Source organism: Astatotilapia calliptera, chromosome 10 (genome assembly GCF_900246225.1).
Source record: "Astatotilapia calliptera chromosome 10, fAstCal1.2, whole genome shotgun sequence".
Lineage (NCBI taxonomy): Eukaryota > Metazoa > Chordata > Actinopteri > Cichliformes > Cichlidae > Astatotilapia > Astatotilapia calliptera.
In genome coordinates, this window is record NC_039311.1 from 15,831,318 (window position 1) to 15,857,036 (window position 25,719).

At 41.2% G+C, this 25,719-nt stretch overlaps 2 protein-coding genes across 6 annotated transcripts in view; both read left to right on the forward strand.

Moving 5' to 3' along the window:
* slc7a1a (solute carrier family 7 member 1a) overlaps positions 1 to 4,407 on the forward strand; it is a 30,656-nt gene extending 26,249 nt beyond the window's left edge. For 3 of the 4 annotated variants that reach the window (XM_026181145.1, XM_026181147.1, XM_026181146.1), the window contains exons 8-13: positions 150 to 289; positions 1,837 to 1,939; positions 2,198 to 2,376; positions 2,669 to 2,820; positions 2,929 to 3,037; positions 3,367 to 4,407. In XM_026181145.1, coding sequence (XP_026036930.1) covers positions 150 to 289; positions 1,837 to 1,939; positions 2,198 to 2,376; positions 2,669 to 2,820; positions 2,929 to 3,037; positions 3,367 to 3,545 — 862 coding nt within the window. In that variant the 3' untranslated portion in view covers positions 3,546 to 4,407. Of the gene's footprint in view, positions 1 to 149; positions 290 to 805; positions 943 to 1,836; positions 1,940 to 2,197; positions 2,377 to 2,668; positions 2,821 to 2,928; positions 3,038 to 3,366 lie in introns of all 4 variants that reach the window. The other variant, XM_026181148.1, reaches the window with a different exon arrangement.
* Positions 4,408 to 7,769: 3,362 nt separating this feature from the next.
* mtus2a (microtubule associated tumor suppressor candidate 2a) overlaps positions 7,770 to 25,719 on the forward strand; it is a 53,899-nt gene continuing 35,949 nt past the window's right edge. Inside the window, exon 1 of one of the 2 annotated variants that reach the window (XM_026181596.1) lies at positions 7,770 to 7,917. The gene's annotated coding sequence lies outside the window, so the exon portion shown is untranslated. Of the gene's footprint in view, positions 7,918 to 7,980; positions 8,225 to 25,719 lie in introns of those variants that run through there. The other variant, XM_026181597.1, reaches the window with a different exon arrangement.

Sequence of the window (25,719 nt, forward strand, 5' to 3'; positions counted from 1 at the left end):
TGTGTTTTTTTCTTTTGTCTTAATCTGCTGTATCTATGTTGAATGTAATGCTCCTTGCATATGTGTGCTGTTGTCTTTGCTTATGCATGTTTCACATGGTTGCTCCTGTGGATACTTTATATTTTGGTACGCCCTTCCCCCCATGTTAGCTTGCTGGGTTGTCTGTACCCTGTTCCTCGTGTGATCATGGCTATGGCTGATGATGGGCTGTTATCAAAGTCCTTGGCCAGGGTCAACTCCTGCACCAAAACCCCACTAAATGCAACTTTTGTCACTTCCTCTCTGGCAGGTGAGATACTAACATGCGTTAGCATTAAAAACTAATTATTAAGTGTTTTACATAGCCAGGTCTCTGTTTAGTTGGCTGAGGGAGTCAAGGTTATTGTGTCTATACTATAAGTCTTCCATTGTTTTTTCTGTTGGGAAACTTGAGACATATTTTCTAACTTGCATCTTGAGAAGGAGATGTGCACCAGCACTAATCCAAACTAAACCGCATGGTACGTGGACTAAAACTGACAGTAACAGCATGTGCAAAACATGCAGTCATACTGGGGGCCAAATTTTACATGCTGACATCAGAGTATCCTTGTCCCAGCATGTTGTTCTTCAACAGTGTTGCCAGTCTGGCACGCTGCAGCATGTTCTTTAACCCCCAGATCTTTCCACCCACATACGTCTACTTTCTCTGAATCTTCCCTTGGTACTCGCTGACCTTTCCTAATTCTTCTTTCCCCCTTGTCCCTCACGTTACACCAAACCGCTGCCATCACAATATGATGCCCTCCCCCCACCTTTACCCCAGTCTGTTGGGTTCCATGTTCCCCCTACCTCGTATCATCCTTGCCATGGCGCAGGATGGCCTGCTCTTCTCCTTCTTGGCCAACATCAGCGAGAGAAAATCTCCCGTAACATCTACTGTTGCTGCCGGGGCTATAGCTGGTAAGATAAAGGGGGGCGTTAAATAAAAACGCAAATTCCTGTATTTGAGTAGAGGGACTTGAGAGAGGCAGTGATAGAAGGTCAGGTTTGAATTGAAGAGAAAAAGAACAAAGCAGAGACTTTTTGGTTTTTGAAAGATTAAGTTTAAAAACTTTTTATAACTTTTTTTTTTTAATAGAGGCAGCTCTTTTTGCCACCTCCAGCCTATACTTTATCCATTCCCAACTGGGGCCCTTTTTAAAACTGAAAACATGCAAACCTTTAATCAAAACTTTAATCAACAGGTTTTTAATTTTTTCTTGATTTGTTTTGTTGAGATTGATTTACTATTAACTTCTTTTCCTGCTTCATTTTTTATCTTTCCCCACCAGTGACGTGATATGAGATTTTGCCCCATTTAAAAAATAGAGCGGAAAAATAAGAGTGTCATATAAATGAAATGGAATGACTTTGCCGCCAGGTGGTTGCTGGCTTCGCTCCATAATGCTATTTTTACCCTATATCCTAATACAGCACCCTAAGAAGATTGTAGTTGTGAAATTTCAAGTAAATTTTGAACTCATATAATTATATATTATACATTTTTTTGTAGCAAAGATTTCTTGTGTGTGTGGTAAACCATTGGAACACCAGAGGGTCATGACCCACACTTTGGGAATCACTATTGTGAAAAGAATATGTACATTCGAGCTAGCATCTTTATGAGGCTGTACTCAATGGCATCATTTGAGCTTATGATCAGCATACTTCTATGCTCACAGTAACTGTATAAGCATGCTGAATGTTAGACACATCTTAATTTATTCTTCTAAGACAAGTATGGAAAATAATTGATGGGATCAAACAAGCATTCTCACTTTAAATTTTTATTTTTTGTCTCCTTGTACTGTGAAGTTGTCATGGTGTTAATGTTCGAGCTGAAGGACCTGGTGGACCTGATGTCGATAGGGACGCTGCTAGCCTACACATTAGTGGCTGCCTGTATCCTGGTGCTCAGGTTGGTGAGAATATATCAGCTTGGACACGGTCTGAACATGTTTATAGTTGTTTATGCTAGCCAACAAAACTATTGGAAGCTATTTCAAACATACGCAGCATTGACATTGCTTATAAGCAGGTTCATTGTGTGCTAATGTTGCAGTGTGCATTACCAGCTTTGTCACCGGTGCTAGCAACTATTTTAAGTGGCAGGAACACAGAGTACAACTGCTATGTCTGAACACTTCATTATGGGTGTTTGTTCTTGTTGTTTCAGGTACCGGCCCAGCATGGGTTACCAGATTGTCAGTAGCCACGAGGAGATGGAGTTGAATGAGGGCAACATCCTGCCCGGTATGGAAGAGAGGCTCAGCTTCAAAACCTTGCTGTTCCCAGACAACCCCACACCATCCAAACTGTCAGGCTTCACTGTCAACGTCTGTGTCTTTCTCCTCGGTATGTTATTAAACCAGGACTGCCTTAAAATGGCAATAAAATCATACAAATAATGTAAGAAAATCAAGTATAAAGACCTTGTAAAGCACTTTAGTTTTAAATGTGCTGTAGAAATAACATTTATTTGCTTACTCAATAAAATGAAGGCGTTAGATCTTTGGTAAACAACCCAACAAGTGTGCTCGCCTTGAATGTAGGTGATGGATTTATTTCCAGTATCTTCACTGTTAAAAATCACATTGCACTTGTGAAGTATTACACATAAGATAATAACATTTCTTTCATTTTAAAGGAATGCTGATGCTGGCATTCAGTGTTCTGGCATCTTATGGAGATCTTGCTTCGTGGAACTTGGTAGCCCTCAGCGTCATCTTCATGATGTGTCTTTTCGTGGTCTTCATCATCTGGAGACAGCCCCAGAACCACACTAAACTCTCCTTCAAGGTTTGATTTAAGCCCTTTCAGCACTACCTCTGCCCCCTGAGAGTTCACGCTCGCTAAGTTTTAATGGATACTGTTACGCTTTCTCCTTTTGTGGTATTTGTCTCCCAGGTGCCCATGCTGCCCTTCATTCCAGTGATCAGCATGTTTGTCAATATCTACCTGATGATGCAGCTTGAAGAACGCACTTGGGTTAAATTCTCAATCTGGATGGCCATAGGTAGTTACACTCCATCGTTCTTTTTTTAACTGCAAGAATTCTGCTCGCTACACTTACCTAGGATGATGCTGAAAAGTCTCACACACCCAGCTGACTATTTTACTTGCTTTAGCTGCTTGAAATGGGCTAGCTGCTTTGACTTGACATTGCAATGTGTTCGCAGACCGATCTGAAACATTTACAAAACACGAGTAAACATACTTTGTCAGTTGGTTGCGAAAATGTCAATGTTATTAAAAAGGTACATGTTTTTAGACTGAAAAGTTCAGCAGGTGTATTTGCATTGAAAAGCTAGGATTCCATAACACCGGTTCTTTTTGCCTTTCCAGGTTTCGCGATCTACTTCAGCTATGGTATCCGTCACAGCACCCTGTCAGCTGCAGCTCATTCGACTCCGGACACAGAGATGATGGGCTTAGGGCTTAACCACAAGTCAGCATCACCAGAAAAGGAAGCCTTTCTGTCCAATGGCATTGATGTAAGGGAAGAGAATGATGGAGATTTGTAGGAATTTGCAAATCTCCATCATCAGATCACGCTGCTTCCAAGACATGCATCCTTGATAGCCAGCAGTCAGTCTGTGTCAGCTCACTGGCAGAACTTTCTTTTAGGGAAGGTAAAGATAAATACCTCATACCTAAAATTCACAAACTTCTGACTTACTTCTTCAGCTGCAGGGAGAACACAGCCATAACTGACATGTTCTGTATTTTGCAATAAGGTTCAGATTCAAGTGCCAATTATTACTTGACTATCAGGAATTAGGGCTTATGTTGGAGATACAGAATACATCATTGTCTTAAAGAGGTTGGGGGGGGGGGCATAGTCTCTGTTTCTTTTCATATTGGGTTGTACTTACGTCTACAACCTGTGACTGAGCCACATTTTTGACAGCAGGAATATGTACAGAAGCCAATATGTGGGTGCCAGAAAGGTCTGCAATGATCAATGATGGATGGATTTTTGTTGTTGTTGTTGATGATGATGTTTGTTTGTTGTATCAAAAGTTCATCAGTTAGGTTCATGAGTCTTTGTTGGACAATGACACATTTTTTAGTGCTTTTGCCTCCATTCTGTACCAAGAGATTTTAAATCAAATGATCAAGATGTGAATCAAGGGAAGTGCAGACTTTAATTCAAAGTGTTTATACAATTTCTGAATTTAATTATCAGGGACAAAAAAACCCTGGAGAAATTAACAAGGGTTGCTTTTAATAACTGGGCAAAAATCTTTTACAGTCAGTGATGGTCTGACATCCAGAAATTAGTTCAGTTTTTTCTTCTGAAAGTGTAACTCTGTTGGCTTGATGTAACTGATATGGCCATTAAAGAACATAGCCTTTCTTTGCCTTGAGAAAGTTGCTTTTGCAGAATGTGTTTGGTCATTATCCAGTTTGCACTGCGAAGTGTCCATTGTACAACCGGGTTGAATTGGAACATAGAGTACAGCCCTGCATGCTTCACAGTTCATCCTGCTACTTATATCAGCAGCTGAATCGTCATCAATAAACTCTAGTAAACTGGTTCCACTGGCAGCCATACATACTCATGCCATAGCACTGACTCCACCGTGTTTGACAGATGATGTGTTATGCTTTGGATCATGAGTTGTTTTTTTCCTGCTTCACTATCCTTTTCCCATTATTATTGGCTTCATCCGTGCAGGTTCTTTTAGATATATTTCTGGCAAAGTCTAATCTGGCCTGTCTCTTGTTGAGTTTAACCAGCAGATTGAATCCTCTTTTAAAATGACTCGATTTCCATTCATGAAGGCAACTAACTACCTCCTAAAGAGTGTTCTTGACTTTCTTAACCAAGAAAGTCAAGAACACTCTGATAACGACTGTGTTTAGACCGTCCCCCCCATTCCATGCAAGACCACCTGGGTTGGCCTGGGTTGGCTGGAAGACTGTTTACTTAGCCTGGCGGGGCGAAGGACACTGTCTCAGCTGAACTCTGGACACACACACACATACACTGATATGCACACACTGATCCCCCCTCCCTTTCCAAACGCCTTCGATGCTTGTGCCCTACCGGGGAAGATGGCAGTCGACTGGACCAGCGCAGACACGCTGCAGGACCAGATGCGCTGTCTACACCGGCTCTCTCTTACCCTTTCTTGTGTTTCTATGGTGTACTGATAGTCATGTGCTTTTTGTGCTGAGGTGTTTTTTCTGTTATCAAACTGTTCTCCCACTAGGAGCTCAGTCTGAGTGGAGTTTTTTTTCTCCTCCTCTTACCTCATGTTATGTATTTTTGTTGTTTTTTTCCTATCAGCCTACCTTTCTGACATGTCTCCCCAAAGTGATGTTTGTGTAAAGTTGGTCAGAAGGTTCCTTTGTAAGTGCGCATGCGCCATTAGCGTGCTGCCTGCTGTTACCCTAATTTCCTTCGGGATTAATAAAGTATTCTGATTCTGATTCTGATTCTGAAAAGAATTCTGCGATCATCCACTTTAGTTTCTCCTGTAGTTTCCTACGCTTTCTGGTGTTGCTCAGCTGCCCCCCTGTGTCCCTTCTTGTAACAGATTATTGATTTGGCAGCTGTTTATTTTGGTTTATTTTTGATTTAAAATCCATCGTTGTGTGGTGGTCCACAAAGGCTAAATTACAAAAAAACAAACACAAATAAAGTGTGTCATTGTCCATATACTTATGGACCTGAGTGTATGTGCAGCAGTCTTATCATCAGATAACACATGTAAGTATAAAATACAGGTTGGTATGAATACCTAAGTTCTCTAAAATCTCCCAGTTCTTATGTAACAATAGAAAGTATACTGTTCTAACATTGCTCCATTACAAGCTCTCACATTACACTTGGCTTATCTGTGACATAATTCTTCACTAACAGAAATCTGTGGTCAGGTCATTGTCTGGATGTATAAAAGCAGCTGCAGTTCGCTGTGCTTTACCGTTTCTACATGTGAAAATTTTTCATTGATGCCTTTTGAGGTCCAAAACTTGGTCCTCATGTTCAGTTGTGGTTTAACAGTACAGTTTTAATGCAGTGGTATGTTTGTTTATATCTTTGTTTTCTTAAGCAGCAATCATGAAACATTGTAAAGCAAAGATCTGCAACGCAGAATGTAATACACAAACTAATGTTCCAGGAGTGTAGACAACACTATTGCAAGTTGTTTAACTTGTGCGTTGTGTTAGCTCTCCCATTGGTAATGGCAGTAAATCTAACTTCTGAATCTTTGTACATGTTTAGGATGAAAGCAATGACAGTTTCAGATTTTCAGTTCATGTCCTCCAACTTTAAGTGACAGTGGATTTTCACAGTGCTGGCTGCTGTATCTTTGCATTTGTGGTTTGTAGCATGTATTTTCTAATGCAAAATAAGAGAGGCCAAATTTTTACCACTTGTTTGTTTTTTCTAATCAAATGAAATGTCTCTTTTGAGGAAGTTATATGTCCGCCATTCATTTTACATGTTTTCTCCTGTTTATTGATGTGTTTTAATACCCATGCTGAATTTTTACAAATGTAATTGGATACTGTTTGGCTGAGTTTTACACCACTGTCATTAAAATATGTAACACACAAACTGAACTTAATAAAATTTTGATTGTATGATCAAAATGACTGGCTTCATGTTTTATTTCTTTAAACATGGTTTTCACTATCAAAATGATGCTTGCATTTTGAATGAAAGAAGCAGTGAAGCAGTGATGTTGGACATTTGAAGTTTTTCTGCTAGTTCATCCCAAAAGTGTTTAATGAGACTGAGGACAAGGCTCTGTGTTCGCCAGTCAAGTTCTTTCACAATAAACACATCCAACTATATGAATCTCGCTTTGTGCAAAGCGGAAGTGGGATCTAAATACTGTGTTCCCTAAACCCTAAACTGTTCCCATGACGGAAGCAGAGACTTGTCTAAAATGTCTTGATAACCTGAAGCATTAAGATATTCCTTCACTGAATCTAATGAGCCCAGGGCCAGCCGCAGGGAAGCTATAATTAGGGGTGTGGATACAATTGATTTCTTTAACTGTAGATGGCAGATCTTTAACTTTTCACACATATCATAGTTTCACTGCATTTGTAGTTCTTCAATTACAGTTTTATAGCCAAAGCACTTCCCATAATTTTATAAAAGGAATTTAACTCAAAGGAATCTACATGTTGTGCCAAATCACTATGTATGGACCTACAACAGTATGAAAGAGATGAACATAAAATACTGAAATACAGGAAATGTGTGTAACTGTGTAAACTATAAATAAAAAACAGAATCTTTTATTCACAACTGAGATATTTTAGGACATCAATGTTAGGCCCACTTGATTGATTTAAAATCTTGGAAAATTTGTCATTTTCCAAAAACCTATGAACCTAATTGTATATACATCTTCTCACACACACACACACACACACACACACACACACACACACACACACACACACACACACACACACACAAATCCTACACATATCCTGCTATTTTGGTACCAGTGTCAGTATGTAGACTCCATATGTCTGTAATGCTTAAATGATTTTTGAATTTATAGCACGGTAGGACTTGTAATTCAGCTTTTCAAAATCCAGTCGCGGTCATATTGGAATCCCACCACGTGGGAAGAGCTGCTACCCACATGTTCCAGCAGAGGGCGCACATGTGTTAAAAAAGCCCGGCCGTCTGAGCAGAAGGATGCTCAGCCAGGTGTCGGCTGCAGCATCAGCACCGCTCCTCCTCCAGTTCCCTCCTCCTCCTGCTGTCCGCAGTACCTCTCTCTCTCTCTCTATCTCTCTATCTCTCTGTGCGTCGTTTCTGGCAGCCAGGGAGAGTGGGGAGGAAGTGGAGAGACGCGCTGGCAACTCCTGGGTTTTCACCGACATTCTTCAATGAATCAGCAACAGAGAAAGCTGCAGGTAAGTCGCACGACTGTAAACACCCCGTGCTTATTTTGCTCGGAGGGCTAGCATTGATTTCCCGAAAAAGTGTCGCACTTATTTTGCTCGTAGGATTTCGGGTCTTGCTGCCGGACTCGGTTCGACCAGCACCATAAATACAGTTTGTTTTTGACTAGGCCCGCATCACGGCAATGCGCGAAGGAATTTAGCTCGACTCTACATATAAATAGCTGTAACCTCGAAGTTGAGCCACAGTGTTGGAGAGAAAGTGAGGTCAGAAGGAAGAGACGGTGCGATGGAGATGGATGGAGCAGGTCAAGTCTCTGTGAGTGTTGCTAATGATCCAGTATAGATTTTAGGATTTAAACCAGATCCACTGCACTGAGAGATGATATGGACTTGATTTTGAAGGATTTTGTTTTCATTTCTCGCCAAATGTCATTTATTGATGAGCTATTTTTTGTGAGTGTATAGACTTCAAAAGCAAAGACTCTCACAGCTTTCTAATACATAACATATAATTCTTGTTAACTGATAGCGGAAAAGCTGCAATATTTTAAATTTCTTGTCGTGTTTGCCCGCTCAGGCTTAAGCTTTTTACCAGTGAAAGTGGACAAATGTACATTTATAATACCAAGGTTTGAAGTCTGATAGTATGATTAATAACTTTTCATTTCTAAGTCCACGAGTGACACTGCTGCACACTCATGCAAACACTAATTCTTCAGTATCTTGACTGCTTTCAAGGAATTCACGGCACAGAGGTTGTATTGATACTTCAATTCCATTTGCAACACTTCCCATTTTCTCAGTCTCATTGTTGGAGACTTGAGACCTGACAAAAGAAAACAACGGATGGAACAATTAAAAGTGACTGAGGGATTTCACGCTGTTGTTTCAATTGACCGGTGTCGGATGATTGGATTGTCCTTAAGGCAGTTGGATGGGGGTGTCTTTGTTGGGGTGAATCCCCCTTTTTCAGCTGCTTGGCCGAAGTTCTTGTACTTTTTTCAAATCCGTTCTAGTTTGCAACCGTTAAAGTTCAGAATTTGCCTGTACTACTGAAGTATGTAAACAATGTGCCTCTAATCTGACAGTTTCCGTGTAAAAATAAGTGATGTTTTCAGCATTTATTGGAATTGTCTGCTGCCACTATTGATCTCAGTATCAGAGACTTCCCACATTTATGGATCTTCAAGTCCGTTTTGCTAAATCTCACCAATCCCTCCCGATCATGTTAACGTGGAGGTTGACACTGCATCAAAGCAGGAAAGCAGATCTTACGGCCTTGGCTGTACACTGACTGCTCTAGTTGCTGCTCTCGATGCTGATGCATGTGTGATTGATTCATTACATCTGACCTCTGCTAGGTCTGAAGAGCGATCAATTTATCAGATCTCTGCCAGAAATACCACTGCCGGCTGTGTGTGTGTGCGCGTGTCTGACTTTGTGTGTTTTGTCTAAGCGTGAGGTTCCTATACCGTGTGTGTGTGTGTATGTATTTGTTTCTGTAGGTACAGAAAAGCCTATGAATGTAGCACACCGGTATGACCTTCAAGGTTATTTAATAGGACAGAACGGAGGAGAAGGAGGAGGAAGGAAGGGAGAGAGGGAGAAATTGAGATGGGAAGTGAACTGAAGCTGAGAAGGACACTAAAGTTGGTCAGTGTGCCTTTGAATAACATGTCACAAGTGCAAGGTTTTAATTATTTTGAAACATTTTTGTCTTTTTTTTTTTTTAACATTTTTGCTTGGATGATTGCGGTCTACTAATAAATATAACAGCGGTTTCCCGATAGTGGTGAAATAGGTTTAATGTAAGAAAATGATAGAAAAGGTTGCAGTTATTTTAATAACACAATTGTAAGAATCCTCCACACTTTGGACGCAAGACGCTCTGCACTTGCAAGTGCACGTACACACGCATGTGCCTTATGTGTGAACCGAGCATCAGCACACGCATTCTCGAATTCACGCTGCTTTTGTCTGGAAGGTGGCATTGAGCTTATTGTAGCTCCTCCCCTGCAGTCGCAGGCAAGACATTACAGGGTGAAAAGAGAGGCACGCCTCCCTTCATGACACACAAACACACACACATACAGTTTTCCGTGTCCCACCAGGAACAGACATGAAAGACCTTTATTCACTTGTGTCAGACAGTTTAAGCGCTCACTGTGAGGGACCAAGCAGCCAAAGCAAAGAGGACACAAGCAAAAATATCTTCAAAAAGGGTTTTCTTTATTTTAACCCTCAAAAAATCCAAAATTAACAAAATTCAAAACCATACTTAGCAGGCCCATAAAACAGGTCAACTAAATATAACTCTACAAAAAGTAATTTCCAAAAACTTAAACAACAAAGTGAGACACAACTTAACCCACAAACTGACCTAATTAAAAAGACACATGAGGGTAGCTTTTATAATGATTTGGCCAAACCATTTGAACACAATAGGGGGGAAAACACAAACACACACTAATATTAACTAAGCACAGAATAACCCAACTAAACCTAAACCACCCCTGCTCCTGGTAAGCCCATGGTTGGTCCTGCTGAGCAGGCATTTTGTCCCCAGAGTCCTCAGCCACGCCTTTTGCCCAGACAGGAAACAGCCACCGCCCAAACCCAGGTAACTCAAAGAAAGAGAAACATAATTAATATAACAAAACATTTTAGAAAAACCATACAATGCTACTATGTGCGCGCCTCATAATACCAGTGTTAGGTTTAACCAAATGATTAATGAATTATATTAATGAAGAATACTGCAAAGCAAAATAATAAAGTGAAAAATGGACTAATTTACCCCTGTGTGGCTGCTGCCATCACACACCCCCCCTCTTCAGGACTCTCGCTGCTACAGCGAGAGAGGAAGTCGGCGGTAACGTTGTTCTTCCCAGGAATGTGCTTGATGACAAACCGGAAAGGTTGCAGAGCAAGGTACCATCTTGTGATCCTTCCGTTCTTATCTTTCATCTTTTCCATCCACTGAAGTGCACTGTGATCCGTCTCCAGGGTGAATTCTCTTCCAAGAAGGTAGTACCTGAAGGAATCAAGGGCCCACTTGATTGCAAGGGCCTCCTTTTCCACTGTTGAATATCGAACCTCTCTCGGGAACAGCTTTCGGCTGATATAAGCAACAGGATGACGTTCTCCTTCCAAACCTTGAAGTAGCACTGCTCCCAGACCCCTATGAGATGCATCCGTTTGAAGGAAAAAGTGCTCATTAAAGTCTGGACTGTACAAAACTGGTTCGCTACTCAGTGATTGACCGATGTCCTTGAAAGCTGCTATAGCCTCCTCTGTCCAGTTAATCTGATTAGGACACTTGATGCCTATCAAGTCCGTTAGCAGAGCTGCCCTGGTGGAGAATCGTGGTATGAACCGACGATAAAAGCCTGCCATGCCCAAAAAGGATCTTAGTTGCTTCCTTGTCTGTGGGAGAGGACAAGACTCAATGGCTTGGATCTTACTGACCTGAGGCTTGATCACCCCATTCCCGATCACATGGCCCAGGTACGCAGTCTCAGCAGAGGCAAAAACACACTTAGAGGGGTTCACCGTCAACCCAGCAGTGCCAAGACGGTCGAAGACAGCATGCAGATGTTCCAAGTGTTCCTCCCATGTGGTGCTGTAGATGACAATATCATCAAGATATGCAGATGCAAAATCTGAGAAACCACATAGTACTTGGTCCATTAATCTCTGAAAGGTTGCTGGAGCCCCATGCAGCCCGAATGGCATCACTGTAAATTGGAAGAGACCCCAAGGTGTTCGAAAGGCAGTCAACTTCTTTGATCGCTCCGTTAGTGGCACCTGCCAATATCCCTTGCACAGGTCAAGTGTGGTCAAGTACTTTGCCTTCCCCAGCCGTTCCAGCAAATCATCAATGCGTGGTGTGGGGTATGAATCAAACAGTGATATTGAGTTTAGGTACCTGAAGTCTATACAGAACCTCATGCTTTCATCCTTCTTTGGCACCAGGACCACTGGATTACACCACTCACTCTTTGATGGCTCAATGATCCCCAAGGACAACATGAGGTCGATTTCCTTCTTCAGGGATATTAGCAGACGTTCAGGGATCCTGTAGCTCAAACGCTTTACTGCGACGCCCTCTTTAATGACAATGTCATGCTCAACAATATCTGTTCGGCCAGGATTCACCTGAAGCACCTCAGAGTTGCATGCAGCTCTCACCTGAAGCTGTTTATCATCTGGCAGATGACTAAGGTCAAAATCTACCACATCAGCAGAAGGCAAGTATTGCTCACCAACCTCTTCTTCCTCTGGCACACCCCTTATGAGCATCACCTCTGCTGTCTTTTCAGGGCGCTGCGCCCATTCCTTCAATAGATTTATGTGCAGAACCCTGCTGGAGCGTGGCTTTCCAGGGATGAACACTTGGTAAGTAGTGGACCCCAATTTCTTCTGAACCTCAAAGGGCCCTTGCCACTTAGCCAATAGCTTGTTGTTGTCAGTGGGGAGGAGCACCAACACCTTTTGTCCAGGACTAAAAGACCTCTGACGAGCTGCTCGGTCATACCAAAACTTCTGCTTCTGCTGGATTTTGGTCATATTTGACTGAGCAAGCTCACTCATTTTCTGCAGTCGCTCCCTCATCTGCACAACATAGGAAACAATGTTAACAGAGTCCATCTTTTCCTTGCCTCCCTCCCAGATGTTTCTTAGGAGGGCTAGAGGTCCTTGTACCTCATACCCATACAAAAGTTCGAACGGAGAGAAACCAGTGGAGGCTTGTGGCACTTCCCTGTAGGCAAAGAGAAGATAAGGAAGCCACTGATCCCAATCAGCACCATTCTTATCTACCACCTTCCGGAGCATCTGCTTCAGAGTCTGATTGAACCGTTCTGTTAGCCCATCAGTCTGAGGATGGTATGGGGTGGTCCTCAGGCTTCTAATGCCCAGCAGCTTGTACACCTGTTTTAGTAAGTTGGACATAAAGTTACTCCCCTGATCAGTCAGTATTTCCTGTGGGAACCCTACTCTTGCGAAGAGCTGTACAAGGCAGAAAGCTACTGATTTTGCCTTGATGGATTTCAGTGGGAAGACCTCTGGATATTTAGTTGCGTAATCAGTGATTACAAGCATATAGCGATTCCCTGACTTACTCTTCTCAACAGGTCCAACAATATCCATTCCGAGGCGCTCAAATGGGGTACCAATAATAGGCAGTGGTTGGAGTGGAGCTTTGGAAGGGACTTTGGAGGATGTCATCTGGCACTGAGGACAGCTCTTACAGAAGTAGGCTACATCTCTATGGAGGCCAGGCCAGAAAAAATGTTGTTTAATACGAGCTGTGGTTTTGTGCTTACCAAGGTGGCCAGACCAGGGAATAGAGTGTCCCAAATTAAGCACAGTTTCTCTAACCTCTTGGGGGACCACTAGCTTCAGAAGTGAGCCCATCTGATGGTAAAGTATGCCATTTTGCAAGACATAGTCACTTTTGTTAATGCCTGCCTCCTCTACTTGGTCCTTGTCTATTGCTCGCTGAAAACAGGAAGCTAAACTAGGATCAGTTTTTTTGCAACTCTATTATATTGCCAGGAATTTGAAGTCCCAAAGGCAAGTCTGGGTCAGTATGCATTTCTGGGTGTACTATAGTATGCTGGAACTTCTCCTGTCTCCTCTGTCTGCGACTTTTCCGAGGCTTCACAAGTGCAACTTCCCATTCCTCATCAAAAAATGGCAAGGCACTGAAAACTTCTGAGGTTTCACTAGATTTTTGAGCTTGGGCTCTAGTAACAGCCACATTGCATTGATGATTCTGGTCTGACTCCAACAAATCAAAAAGCACTGGAAAATCTCGTCCCAGAATAGCTGAATAAGGCAGGTTATCAACCACCCCAACATTTAAAAGGTAAGTCTGTCCATTCACTTTAATGTACATGTCAGCTGTTGAGTACATCTTCTCATCTCCGTGCACACAACAAATGGGGATGGTATCACTGACACGGACAATATTGGGGGGCACAAAATCTCTGTGTATCAGTGTACGAGAACTGCCAGAATCAAGCAAAGCTCTTAAAGTTGTTCCATTAGCTTCAATTTTTATCATTTTAACAGTCTGGTCACACTGGAGCCCATGTTCAGCATGTGAACGTGGCATGAAACACATTTGAACCATCTTAGCTGAGGTTTTTGGGCACATTGGCTTTGTGTGGCCCTCTAACCCACAGAGGTAACAAACAATCTTTTTTGAATTTTTTAATGGTCTGCCAGCAAACTGGTTCTCACCCACAGGAGTTTTTTCTGCTGACAATGGCCTTTGATGATACATCTGGGCTGATTTGGGGCCTTCCTTTGGCATTTTATTTGCATTACAGGTCCAAGGTTGCCCTTTCCTCCTGGCAGCTACAAACACTTCTGCCAGCTCAGCTGCCTTCGCTGCAGAAGACGGATTGTGCTCTCGAATCCAAACCTGTAGCTCAGGGGACAACATTCTCAAATATTGTTCAAGGATGATTATTTCACCAATTTCTTGGTTCGTTTTACCTTTTGGCTGAATCCATTTCCCGTACAGATCTTTAAGTCGAGCATACAACTCCTTAGGGTTCTCATCAAGCCTGACTTCCAGTGAACGGAATCGCTGCCTGTAGGTCTCCGGGTTAACATCATACTTGGACAAAATTGCAGCTTTAACTTTGTCATAGCTGAGAGAGTCATCAATATCCATATGAACGTATGCCCCTCTTGCCTTGCCCGTTAGCAGTGGTATTAATCGAAAAACCCAGTCTGTTTTTTCCCAACGATATGCTAAGGCAATGCGTTCAAATGTAGTCAAAAAATGCTCAATATCATCACTATCAGTCAACTTTTCCAGTCTGGGTTCATGCAATGAAAACTGACCTGATAATGACTGACTGGATTCAGCTTGAGCTTGCGGAGAACTAGGAATGTGAGGTAGCTCCCTTGACTCTGGTGACTCTGTGGTAGGTAATGGTAGCTCTGGTACTGGTGATGTCCGGGACTGCACCTCTAACTGTAAAAGCTGAAACTGATGTTGCAATGCTTTGAATTTTTGTTCTTGTCGTGCAGTTACCTCTTCTTGCCTTGCTTCCCGAGCCTCCTGTTGACCCATATGAGCTTGCAATATTGACATCAGATCTGACAGAGATGACTCCCTTTCTTCAACCTCAGTGCTCTCCACCATTTCAGAGACTCCAATTTCCTCCTCAGCATCAGCTTCCTTCTGAACAGTTACTCCTTTCTTCTTTTCCACCTTTCCTCCACGATGCATTTTTCCCTTTTTTTTTTTTCTGGGGGTGAAAAAGCCTCAAAAGAAAAAAATACTGTGTCCTCAACTGGCAGATCCCACTGCTGCCACCAATTGTGAGGGACCAAGCAGCCAAAGCAAAGAGGACACAAGCAAAAATATCTTCAAAAAGGGTTTTCTTTATTTTAACCCTCAAAAAATCCAAAATTAACAAAATTCAAAACCATACTTAGCAGGCCCATAAAACAGGTCAACTAAATATAACTCTACAAAAAGTAATTTCCAAAAACTTAAACAACAAAGTGAGACACAACTTAACCCACAAACTGACCTAATTAAAAAGACACATGAGGGTAGCTTTTATAATGATTTGGCCAAACCATTTGAACACAATAGGGGGGAAAACACAAACACACACTAATATTAACTAAGCACAGAATAACCCAACTAAACCTAAACCACCCCTGCTCCTGGTAAGCCCATGGTTGGTCCTGCTGAGCAGGCATTTTGTCCCCAGAGTCCTCAGCCACGCCTTTTGCCCAGACAGGAAACAGCCACCGCCCAAACCCAGGTAACTCAAAGAAAGAGAAACATAATTAATATAACAAAACATTTTAGAAAAACCATACAATGCTACTATGTGCGCGCCTCATAATACCAGTGTTAGGTTTAACCAAATGATTAATGAATTATATTAATGAAGAATACTGCAAAGCAAAATAATAAAGTGAAAAATGGACTAATTTACCCCTGTGTGGCTGCTGCCATCACACTCACCTGATTTTGCTTTTTTTATTTTAAATGTATCTTATTTGTATATTTGTCTCATATTATTTGATTAAGCTACAGATGTTATTAAGAAACTTTATAGAATTGTGTCAGTGAACTTAAAAGCACGTGTGTGATAGAAAGAACCGCTGTAGTTATCCTTGGTTAGGTCTACCTCATTAATGTTTTATGAAACTTCTCAACAGTGTACATCTATGTTCTTTTTTTAGACTTACTCCCACCAAATAAAATCCACTCGCAGAACAGCAGCACAAGGGGATTCTTCTCCTGTGTTGTACTTTCTAGCTTTCCATTATTGAATGTATGAAAACTCTTAAAAAAAGCCCCCCCCCCACACACGCACTTTTTGCATATCATTGCCCCTCCCAAAAACCCCTCATCTTGCCCTATTCTTTGCTCACCTCTCACTGATCCTTGGGCAGCTCTCCCTCCCCCATACCCCAGGGGTTTACCACTTGCTCATTGCACATACGCTTGCACATTACAATACTAACCAGAATCCGTCACATCCCCGCTCCTTTGCACCCCCTTGGCACTCCGCAGCATCATTTTCTGTTTCTATATTCTCTCGAAATAAACACAAGTGACTCAGCTCGTCTAAGTTGCTCTCAGCTTCTCTTTGTCTGGTCCGTCTCGCCTCTCCTGCTTTATGTCTGACTGTGTATGTCTGCGAGTCTTGGTGAGCTTGTGGCATCCTCACAGTCCCACGGAGAATTGCACTATCATTGCACCGCTTTGCATTTGAAATGACCTCCTCTTTGTCCCGCCTCATACAGTTTCGCACAGCCAGCTATGGAAGAGTTAACATTTTTTTTTCTGCGACAGGAGTGAGGCTAGTGGGTGGAGGGGCTTTACTAATAACAATGCGGTGGTGCTGCTCCCAGCAGCCAGCATGGACAAACACCCTCTTTTCTGCTCCCCTTACCTCAATAAACCCTTGTCTGGACCTTTGCAAACACGTGTTTTAATGGCACGTAGTTGCTGCTTTTAACCTGATGGTTCAGGTTGAATATCCAGAAAGGACTCAGCTTTGTTGTCGTTTTTATTTATTTATTTTTTCCCTCATATTTCCTGCCTTTTTCTTTCATTTCATCTTAGGTCGGCTTTTGTTGCATTGGTCTTGCTTTTTATGTGCCCCATTCTTACATTTAAAAAAATGTAAAATGTAAAATTGTAGTTTAACCATGTAGATCACGTTGCACCATAAAGTTTATTATTATTGTCTGCCCTCACTTTATCCCAGTCCGGCATTACCGACTGCATAGCCTGGTGAAATAGACAGCGAAGCGGGACCGTGTCCAATTTAGTAGAGATTCATCCCGTGTTTTTGCATAAAAAGCAAGGCTAAAATAAATAAATAAATAAGGAGATGGTAAATCCCATAAATAGATGTGTGCATGCATGCAGACCTTTTGTTTTGTTTTTGTTTTTTTAAGCCTCATTCCCCCCCCAGTTAGGAGCTGTTTCTTTGTCTGCCCCTGCTGCAGCGATAGTCACTGCCTGAGCGTGAGCTGTTGTGTGTGAAGGTGATTCTCGTGTTTGATGATCTTTCATTTCGCATGCACTCGGTGATCACCTTGGTGCTTTATGGGGTTTTTCGGATCAGAAGTCCTTTTGTTTTTGTTCTGCCTCCCGTGTTGGCAACAATGGGACAAACCTAGCGTGCGAACACGTTTTGATGGATGGATGTGCACGTGAACCCATGCCAGCGTTTGACCGTTTTTCATTTGGTTTCACCTAATAAATCTAATTTCTGGCATATTGTGATCTGCTGCTGATTTCATAGCAGGCGCCAAACGCCGCCTGCCTGCCCGAAATAAGGGAATAAATCAGCTTTTATTGGAGATCATCTGATATTCTCATTCTCCCTTATTCACTCATATATGACCACCCACTATGACTCAAGATCCTGTAGAAATCCTGTTACCGATTCCCCTGCGATATAGACTTATTCCCCTCCCCCGGGGTACAAAAAGGTGTCCAACTGTAGGAGTAGAGTGGGGGGATGAGCTGAGAGGAAATCATTTGGGCAGATGTAGCCTGCTGATGTGCCATCTATAAGGATGAAAATGAGATTGATTACCTCACCCTGCCCTTATTAACTCTGTATTATTGGGATGAAAGAGAAGAGGGGAGCAAAAGAGACAGAGTTGTTGAGAAAGGCATAACACCAAAGAACTGAAGGGACATCGCTGAGCTCAGTGTTGTGAGCTAAATTGTGTCAGCGAGGCGATGCTGGTTGATGAGGAGCATGTCTGTAAGCACAGCTATAAAGAAAATCGGTGCAAAACAACAATCAAGGAGCTGGAGAAGACTATTTCTGGTTATTTTTGCGCTCCTGTTTGCCTCGCTGTTTCTGTGTGATGGTAATCCCTTTGCTGTGTGCATACTGGGTTATTGCTCGGTTCACACGTATAAACAGTCGAGCATACTTCAGTGAATCATCACTTGTGAAATTCTGTCTGCAGGCTATCTATTGTGTCTTGTGAAAATGGAGCGTTTAGCTTATTTCACTCCTATTTCTGTCTGTGTGGTTCGCAGACAGCGATGAGGTGGCGGTAGTGGGGTTGAAAAGGAAGGAATGGATGACTAATTCTTAGCTAATTTGTGAATAGGTTTTTTCGCTAAGCTTTATCCTGCTGGATGATTACGTTAAGGAATGCAATATAAAGACAACATCCTCCACCCCCACCAAATTAGCACAAATATGATAGTTTTTATGTCTTACATCTATCCACGGCTCTAGAACACGGCTTTTCACAAGTTCACACTCTCCAACATGTTCATTGTACAAGGACACACAAGGGTAATTTCATTGGTGATTAATTGCATGTATGCAAAGACACAGCATGGACTGAATTAGAGAGAGAGAGAAAAAAAGATTTTAAGGATAACCGCTCCACTGCATTTTAATGCAAATCTTGCACAATCCAATTTTCAAATGCGGGAACAATCAGGAGTCATAAATTATGTCGTCGCTTTGTCCATTTGAGTTTTTTCCCCTTTTGCTAATATTGCAATGTGATGGAATTTACATCTCAGCAGAGGTATGTGTGGATGAAAGAGCGATAGGGCATGGGGCAATGAATATATGTGTGTGTTCCTGGGTTTCCCCTTGGGACCACAGAGCTGTAAAACCTGTCTGCTCTCCAGTGGGGGAGGAGAGAAATAAAGCAAAGTGCCAAAGACAAATGGCTTCTGTAATAGCCACATGTGCTGCTGGACCAGCAACAAAGACACTGAGGGGGAAGGCTCGTGTTGATGTGTCTACACAGGTGACTGCCTTTGTACTGTCACATGCGTTCATGCGATACAGAAAATGTAAACCAACTCAGCAACAGAAGAACAAAAAGATATGCCCATCAAATTTCCTTACTTGCTTTCAAAGAAGAATATATAAGATGCCGGGGCATATTCCTTTGAAATTTCATGTTTTTTTTATCTGGAAAAAATTCTTTGCGGCACTCAACTTTGATCCCCTGAATGAATCCAAGACTGGCAGCCCCTACCCTTCTTGAAATCTGTAAAAACCTCTCACATATTTTGGCTCATATTTTGACCTGAGAGGAAGTAGAGGACTGAAGAGAGGAGGCTGAATCTTCACCACTCTTACTATTGCAAGACATTAGTGTCTTTAGAGACACAGTTTTCTTCATCCAGTTAAAAAACAAAACACAGCATTCTCTCTATAAGTCAAATATTCATTAGAAATGCCTTATAGCAACATATTGAACAATTCAATTTGTAATTGTAAGTGAGAGGTTAGAACACAGTTAGATGGTTACTTTAATTTGAGCTCTACTGTTGGAGTGGAGATAAAAAAAATAAAAAGCTGGTAGGTAGGCAAAACTAAAATAAAGAGTTGCTAATGTGGCCAGGAAATAGCTATTAGTGTGTCAAGTCAAGTACTTCCATTGTTTCATGTAGTACACGATCTACTGCATACTTAGTTGTGGAGTATGTGAATTTCAACAGGTTAATTTGGCCAGCTGTTGCACGTCTGAACTTCTACATCTTTCTGTGCCTCTGAGCACACATAAAATAACATTTTTCTACAGTCAAGATTAAAATTGACATACACGCAACATTAAACACCATTACACCAACATGACGTGCTTTAGATGGCTGAAAAAAATCTCATTTAGCTATCGCTGACATCATCATTGATGCTATTATTGGCTGACATTGTTTGGAACCCTGTCTTTCCATTGCGTAGCCAAGAGTTAACTTTGTGACGTTTATGAGTACATCGTCAGTGCGCTCACTTCATGTAACAATCCTTGATTGAGTGAACAGCAGAGATGCACCGATCGACCAGTCAGGAAGTGGAACTGGACAAATTCCAGCGTTCTCGTCCCAGACTGGTGACTGCCCGGTCAGCCTCACTCATGTGTAATTACAAGCTGGTCTGTTTCATGCCTGCACAACACAAGCGCAGGTTTCACAGGCAAACGGCCATGCACGCTAACACGTCATTAACGTGGAAGTTCTTCACTGTGAGTGAAGTCACAGAGTAAAATACTTAATCCTCACCCTGACTAAAAATGGCCATTTTAGTGATGTGGCTAAAGGTAGAGCTATGCAGATGTCAGAGCCAACCACAAGACAGCAGCCTCGGTATGAGCAAAAGATCAAAGCGGTTACAAGAAAAACTATGGAGACTAGTGAAAAAGAGAAAAAGGTTGATGTTCTTTTTGTATTGAGTGTATGTAAACATGCTAGAATAAATAGCATAATAAAAGAAATAACATTTATTTTATTACAGATATCTGTTTCATCGACTTTTTTTTTGTAATACGTCAGCTAAAGATTATTGTACAGGAACCCCATAACGTATTGGAGTCGAAGGAAAATTGTACGTTTTAATTTCTTTCATTATGAAAATCAGATTTTACATTAAAGAAACGTTTTATTCATACTGTCAGTTTTAATGCTTAGGAAGAAAACTGACAAACAAAATAGGCATCAGTGGGTCACACTTAGAAAAAAAACTGAAGAAAATTGCAGTTGGTGCATTTCTAGTGAACACACTTGTGTGAATGCAGACTATTTGAGTCACAGCTTAGACAAACTGATTGGAGTGTAGATGCAGGTGTAAACGATCAAGGTTGAGCAGACACCAGTGTAGAAGAGAAGAATAGAAGCAAAGCAAGCAAAACAACAACTAGACACACAGGCTCCTACAGCCTGGCTTTACTTTTGTCAGGAGATTTATTTATGTGTACCCACAGTCGAGAGATTAAAAACGAAAAAAACAACAACTCTCAGTTTCAGCGACATGACCAGTACCAATTAGTATTAAATCTTGTAACAGATTTTTGTTAACTGATTTGCTCTCTTGGGCTTTTATCAGTAAGTCGCTTCAGAAAAGGGGCTCTGTAGTGCATCCTATAGAGGGCCAAATGAGCACTAATTAGAACACTCGTGTGCTCCAGCAACAACTCTCTTTTCTGTATCTATTTGCATGTCTCATTTCTCTCACCTCAGGTCTGTGTCTCAGTCTCTCACCCACACAGACTCATTCCTGCTTGGAGACAAAAACGGAAGGTTAAGGAAAGCCTCCGTCTTTTCTTAACTCAACACCACTTTCGAGTTTCCTTGAGACCCCTGTCATGTATTGTTACCAACCTCTCGTCTTTCACCTTCTAAAAAGAGCTTTCTGTCTTAAACGCAGCACTTCGTGGGATAGGAGCCCAGTGAAAAATATCACAAATACAAGTGTCATTCTCCAAATTTAAGCACTGCCAAGATATCCCCGTATCACAGCCCACGCTCCCATCACTTAAGCTATGCACCTTTCCACCTTTTTGCAGGGATATGATTGCTCCTTCGCTCATTTATGTTTAGTACTGTGTGTATTTTGTACGCGCTGTGCGTGCTTGTGGCTGAGTGCGCCTCTAACAACAGTTGCGTGTAGGTGTGAGTTTACATGTGAAATTGATGCACAGTAGAATGCATAGGAATGTAAAAGCATAAAAGTGACCTTCAGATCTTTATTGTATGACTGACCTTTTTCACTTGTGGTAAATTCGAGCATGAGGAAATGTATTATCTGCATCCGATAACAGCTTTGTTGGGTTATGCCTACATCTATTATTTCCCAGATGAGCTCAGTCTGAATACTTAACTCAACATGTACATGTACAGTTAGGTGAAACAAAGCCAGCCTTCCTTCTTAACACCTAAATCTGAATGATGTGGCACAGATTACAATATTATCCTCAAGCAGCTTATGCTATTTATTCAATTCGGATAAAAGGAAAATAAATGTTAAAAAATACTATAGCATATATTTGTTCCCTAACTCCCTAACAATCTGGAAACTTACTATATAAACCTTTTATGATACCTGGATTGACTATATATATATATATATATATATATATATATTTTTTTTTATATACATATATATATATATATATATATATATATATATATATATATATATATATATATATATATATATATATATATATATATACTTATGATATATCCAGGTATCATAAGTTTGTGATTCAATTTGGGTCACTCAAATCATTACAAATGAAATTTATATTATGTGTAGAGCTTATCAATGGCAATCTAACGTGTACGTTACATGTAAGTTGTCGCCTTTACATACGTTACCTGTACAATATTTTTGTAAATACATTTTTCTAAATAACGTTTACTGCAGTGTCGCTTTTACAAATGTAAAAATAGGTGTTCATCAAACACTGACATTAATAGCGCTTGTAATGAATTACTTTGTCTTCTACAATGAGTATGTAGCTTCAAATAGGCAGAATGAATATATGTTTGTATTCATTTGTTTGGTCTTTCTGAACAGCAATTTTTGCCATTTCACTGTATATGAAGATAAAGGGAATAACATTATAAATGAACATGCATGTATGTGTTTTTATATATACGTGTGGCGAGCAAGTGCAGACAGGCTTGGCTTGTATAATGTAAATAAGGGTTTGGCTGTGCCAGGAGTGCTTGTGGCAACTGTGCGTTTATAACTCATAACTACTCTTATATAATGCATAGTACCCTGTCCACTTAGTTTTTCATATTTGCAGTTTTTCCTTTGCTCCGAGCTGGGTGATCAAAGAGATTTTTCATATTTGTTAGATTTTGTAATTGCATAATTCATATTCCTGCCAACCGACACGCCTTCAACCAACACTCCCTCGCATGTGATCTTCTTTACTTAGAGGATCTGAGCGTGTGTGACATCAAAATAGCCTAATAACGAGGAAAGGCAGCTGAGGGTTTTTTTTTCTTTTCATGTTTCAGATTTTTTTCTTTTTGTTTTACTATCATCCACCAGTTTCTACTATTCTTTTTGATTCTATTATTTTTCATGTTATGATTAGAGTTTTGCTGGATTGTTTTCTGTTTTGGATTTTCTCAGTTAGGTGAAATGCAGCTTATTCTGGTTCAGCCACTGTGACCGAGCTCAGCATCCAGCCTCCCGAGAGTGCTGTCATCAGCACAAGCTGCAGCACTACATCAGTGCCAAAATTGATCTGCCACACATGTCTTCTCAGGGAATTCTCTCACCCTGTAGCACAGCTCTCTGCCACTTTCCTTCCCTCCTATCGGTCTCTGTCCCCGCCTCTGTGTGAGCAATTAGCTAATTATTTGATTGTTTGCGCCAATCAAGGGTAAATATGAGCAGGGTACACACAGGCAGAGGGGAGCAGACATTGTGTGGATTATCCTCCATGTTCTGTTTGTCAGGCACAGTGAATTTCCATGTGTTCCCATTGTGTGTGTGTGTGTGGGGGGGGGGGGGGGGGGGGGGGGGGGATGTTTACTTTACCACAATCTCAATAAAAAACTTGGGTTTTTAGATTTTATAACTGAAATTCTTTTATAAAAATGACCTCATTTTAGTTTGCTAAAGCCAACTTTTATTGCTTTTACATTTAGAGAGAATTTAGCTCTCTAGGTTTTGTGGAATATCAAACGTGCCACAGGCAGTGAGAGCTGTCACGGGGCACGTGGAAAAGCCACTCGCTAATGAGAACAGACACCCCTGCTGCACATATAATTAGAAGGTGGGAGAGCTATTCATACTTTGCTACTCAAACATTCAGTGTGATGGTTTAAGACATATTTTACTTCATTCTTTGACTGCACAGACAGATGAATTGATCCAGACAGTTTTGACGGCAATTGATTGAAATCTGACGCTTGTTTTGTATGAATTTTCTCTATGATGCAGGAAACAGGCCTACAGAACAAGTGAGCAAAAGATGCTCTCCCTGAAGGGCAAAGGAGCTGAAACCATTAATATTCAATGGTTTTAATGCTTCTGGTTCAAGGCAGAAAGAGAATTCCTCGTAGAGCTCTCGTATAATTATGGAGAAATTTAAGGAGACAGCCGGAAGTGTTTATTTCGAGAGCGTTTGAGTGTGCGTGTTTTATACCGCATGTTTAACTCATCTCGTAATATGATATGTAGTAATATGTTTCAGCTCTACGGCCTCATTTGTGCATTAAAGGCTAACGCAAGTATTTAAAACACAGTTTTAGAGACTGCAGATTTTAAATGCAGCAGGACATGCCGTTGTTGTGTACAGTCCAATCATGCCATTAACTACATCCACCCGCTACAGAAAACATGCTGAGAGGAGAGTGGAAACCCTCCTGTAGTGATCAGACATACCGCATGGATTTATCCCTTCTGAACTGCTCTTTCTGGTCCTCGCCATTAACGACCCCTGCACCTAATTTTCATCTTTTTCATGTTAGGATGATGCCTGCCTTTGAACATATTGGAGACACTGCTTGCTTGTGTTATATGTTCTATAAAAACTTAATGATCGGAAAAGCTTTTATTACAAGTCTTTTCACCCAGTTCTCATCTTGCTTTCTATTTCACATTGTCTCTTGAGGAAAAAAAAGCTCATTACAAATCACTTCTCACCCTTTCCGCCTTCCTCTTACTTGCCTTCATCAACCATCCCCAGGGTGACTCCTTCACTTACATGCAAACACGCTGTACTTCTCTCTTCACATATCTCTCACGACTAAAGTGAACATCTACAGTAACTGTCCCTGTACTTGTGCTAATCACAGTAAGAACATTGCTATTACCTCAGTGATGCGCTTTATGGATGCTGTTTTGCATAAAATAACTGGTTTTCAAAATAGTGAAACAAAGATTTTGGTGCTCAATTCAGTGAAACAGGCAATGTTTAGCCTCAAAATACACATAAAATGCATAATGTAAAAGACCCATTATACAGAATTATTTAAATTTTATGTAAATTACCGATTCAAAATGCATCTGTCGCTTCAGTGTCGCAGGTGGATATTGATTTTAACTAATTATACATAGCTGGGTAGTGTTATCTGTTAGCTCATTGTTGAGCTGAAATATAATTTTTTCAGCATATTAGAAAATAGAGTACAAAATGCAACACTTGCATCCAAAAGATACTGGCGTAGCAGCCCTAGACAAATGAACGTAACACTGTTCTTAGGTGAAGTACTTACTTAGTTTCACCACCTCTGGACATGTCTCTGCTCTCTCTCTCTTGTAGGGCAGCCGCCCCCAACCTTTTTTGGGCCACGGACCGGTTTATGTCCGACAATATTTTCACGGACTGGCCTTTAACGTGACTTAGATCACTTGGCTGTTTGTAGGTTCCAAATTGCTGCAACAGGGGAGTTGCAGGGTGCCCTGTGGAGAACAAACTGTGCAACGTCAGCACAATAACATGGTTGAACGGTGTTTCTCCTGCGTCTTCTTTACTTTTTACATTTTCATTTATTGCCTATTTTAAAAACCGACTCCA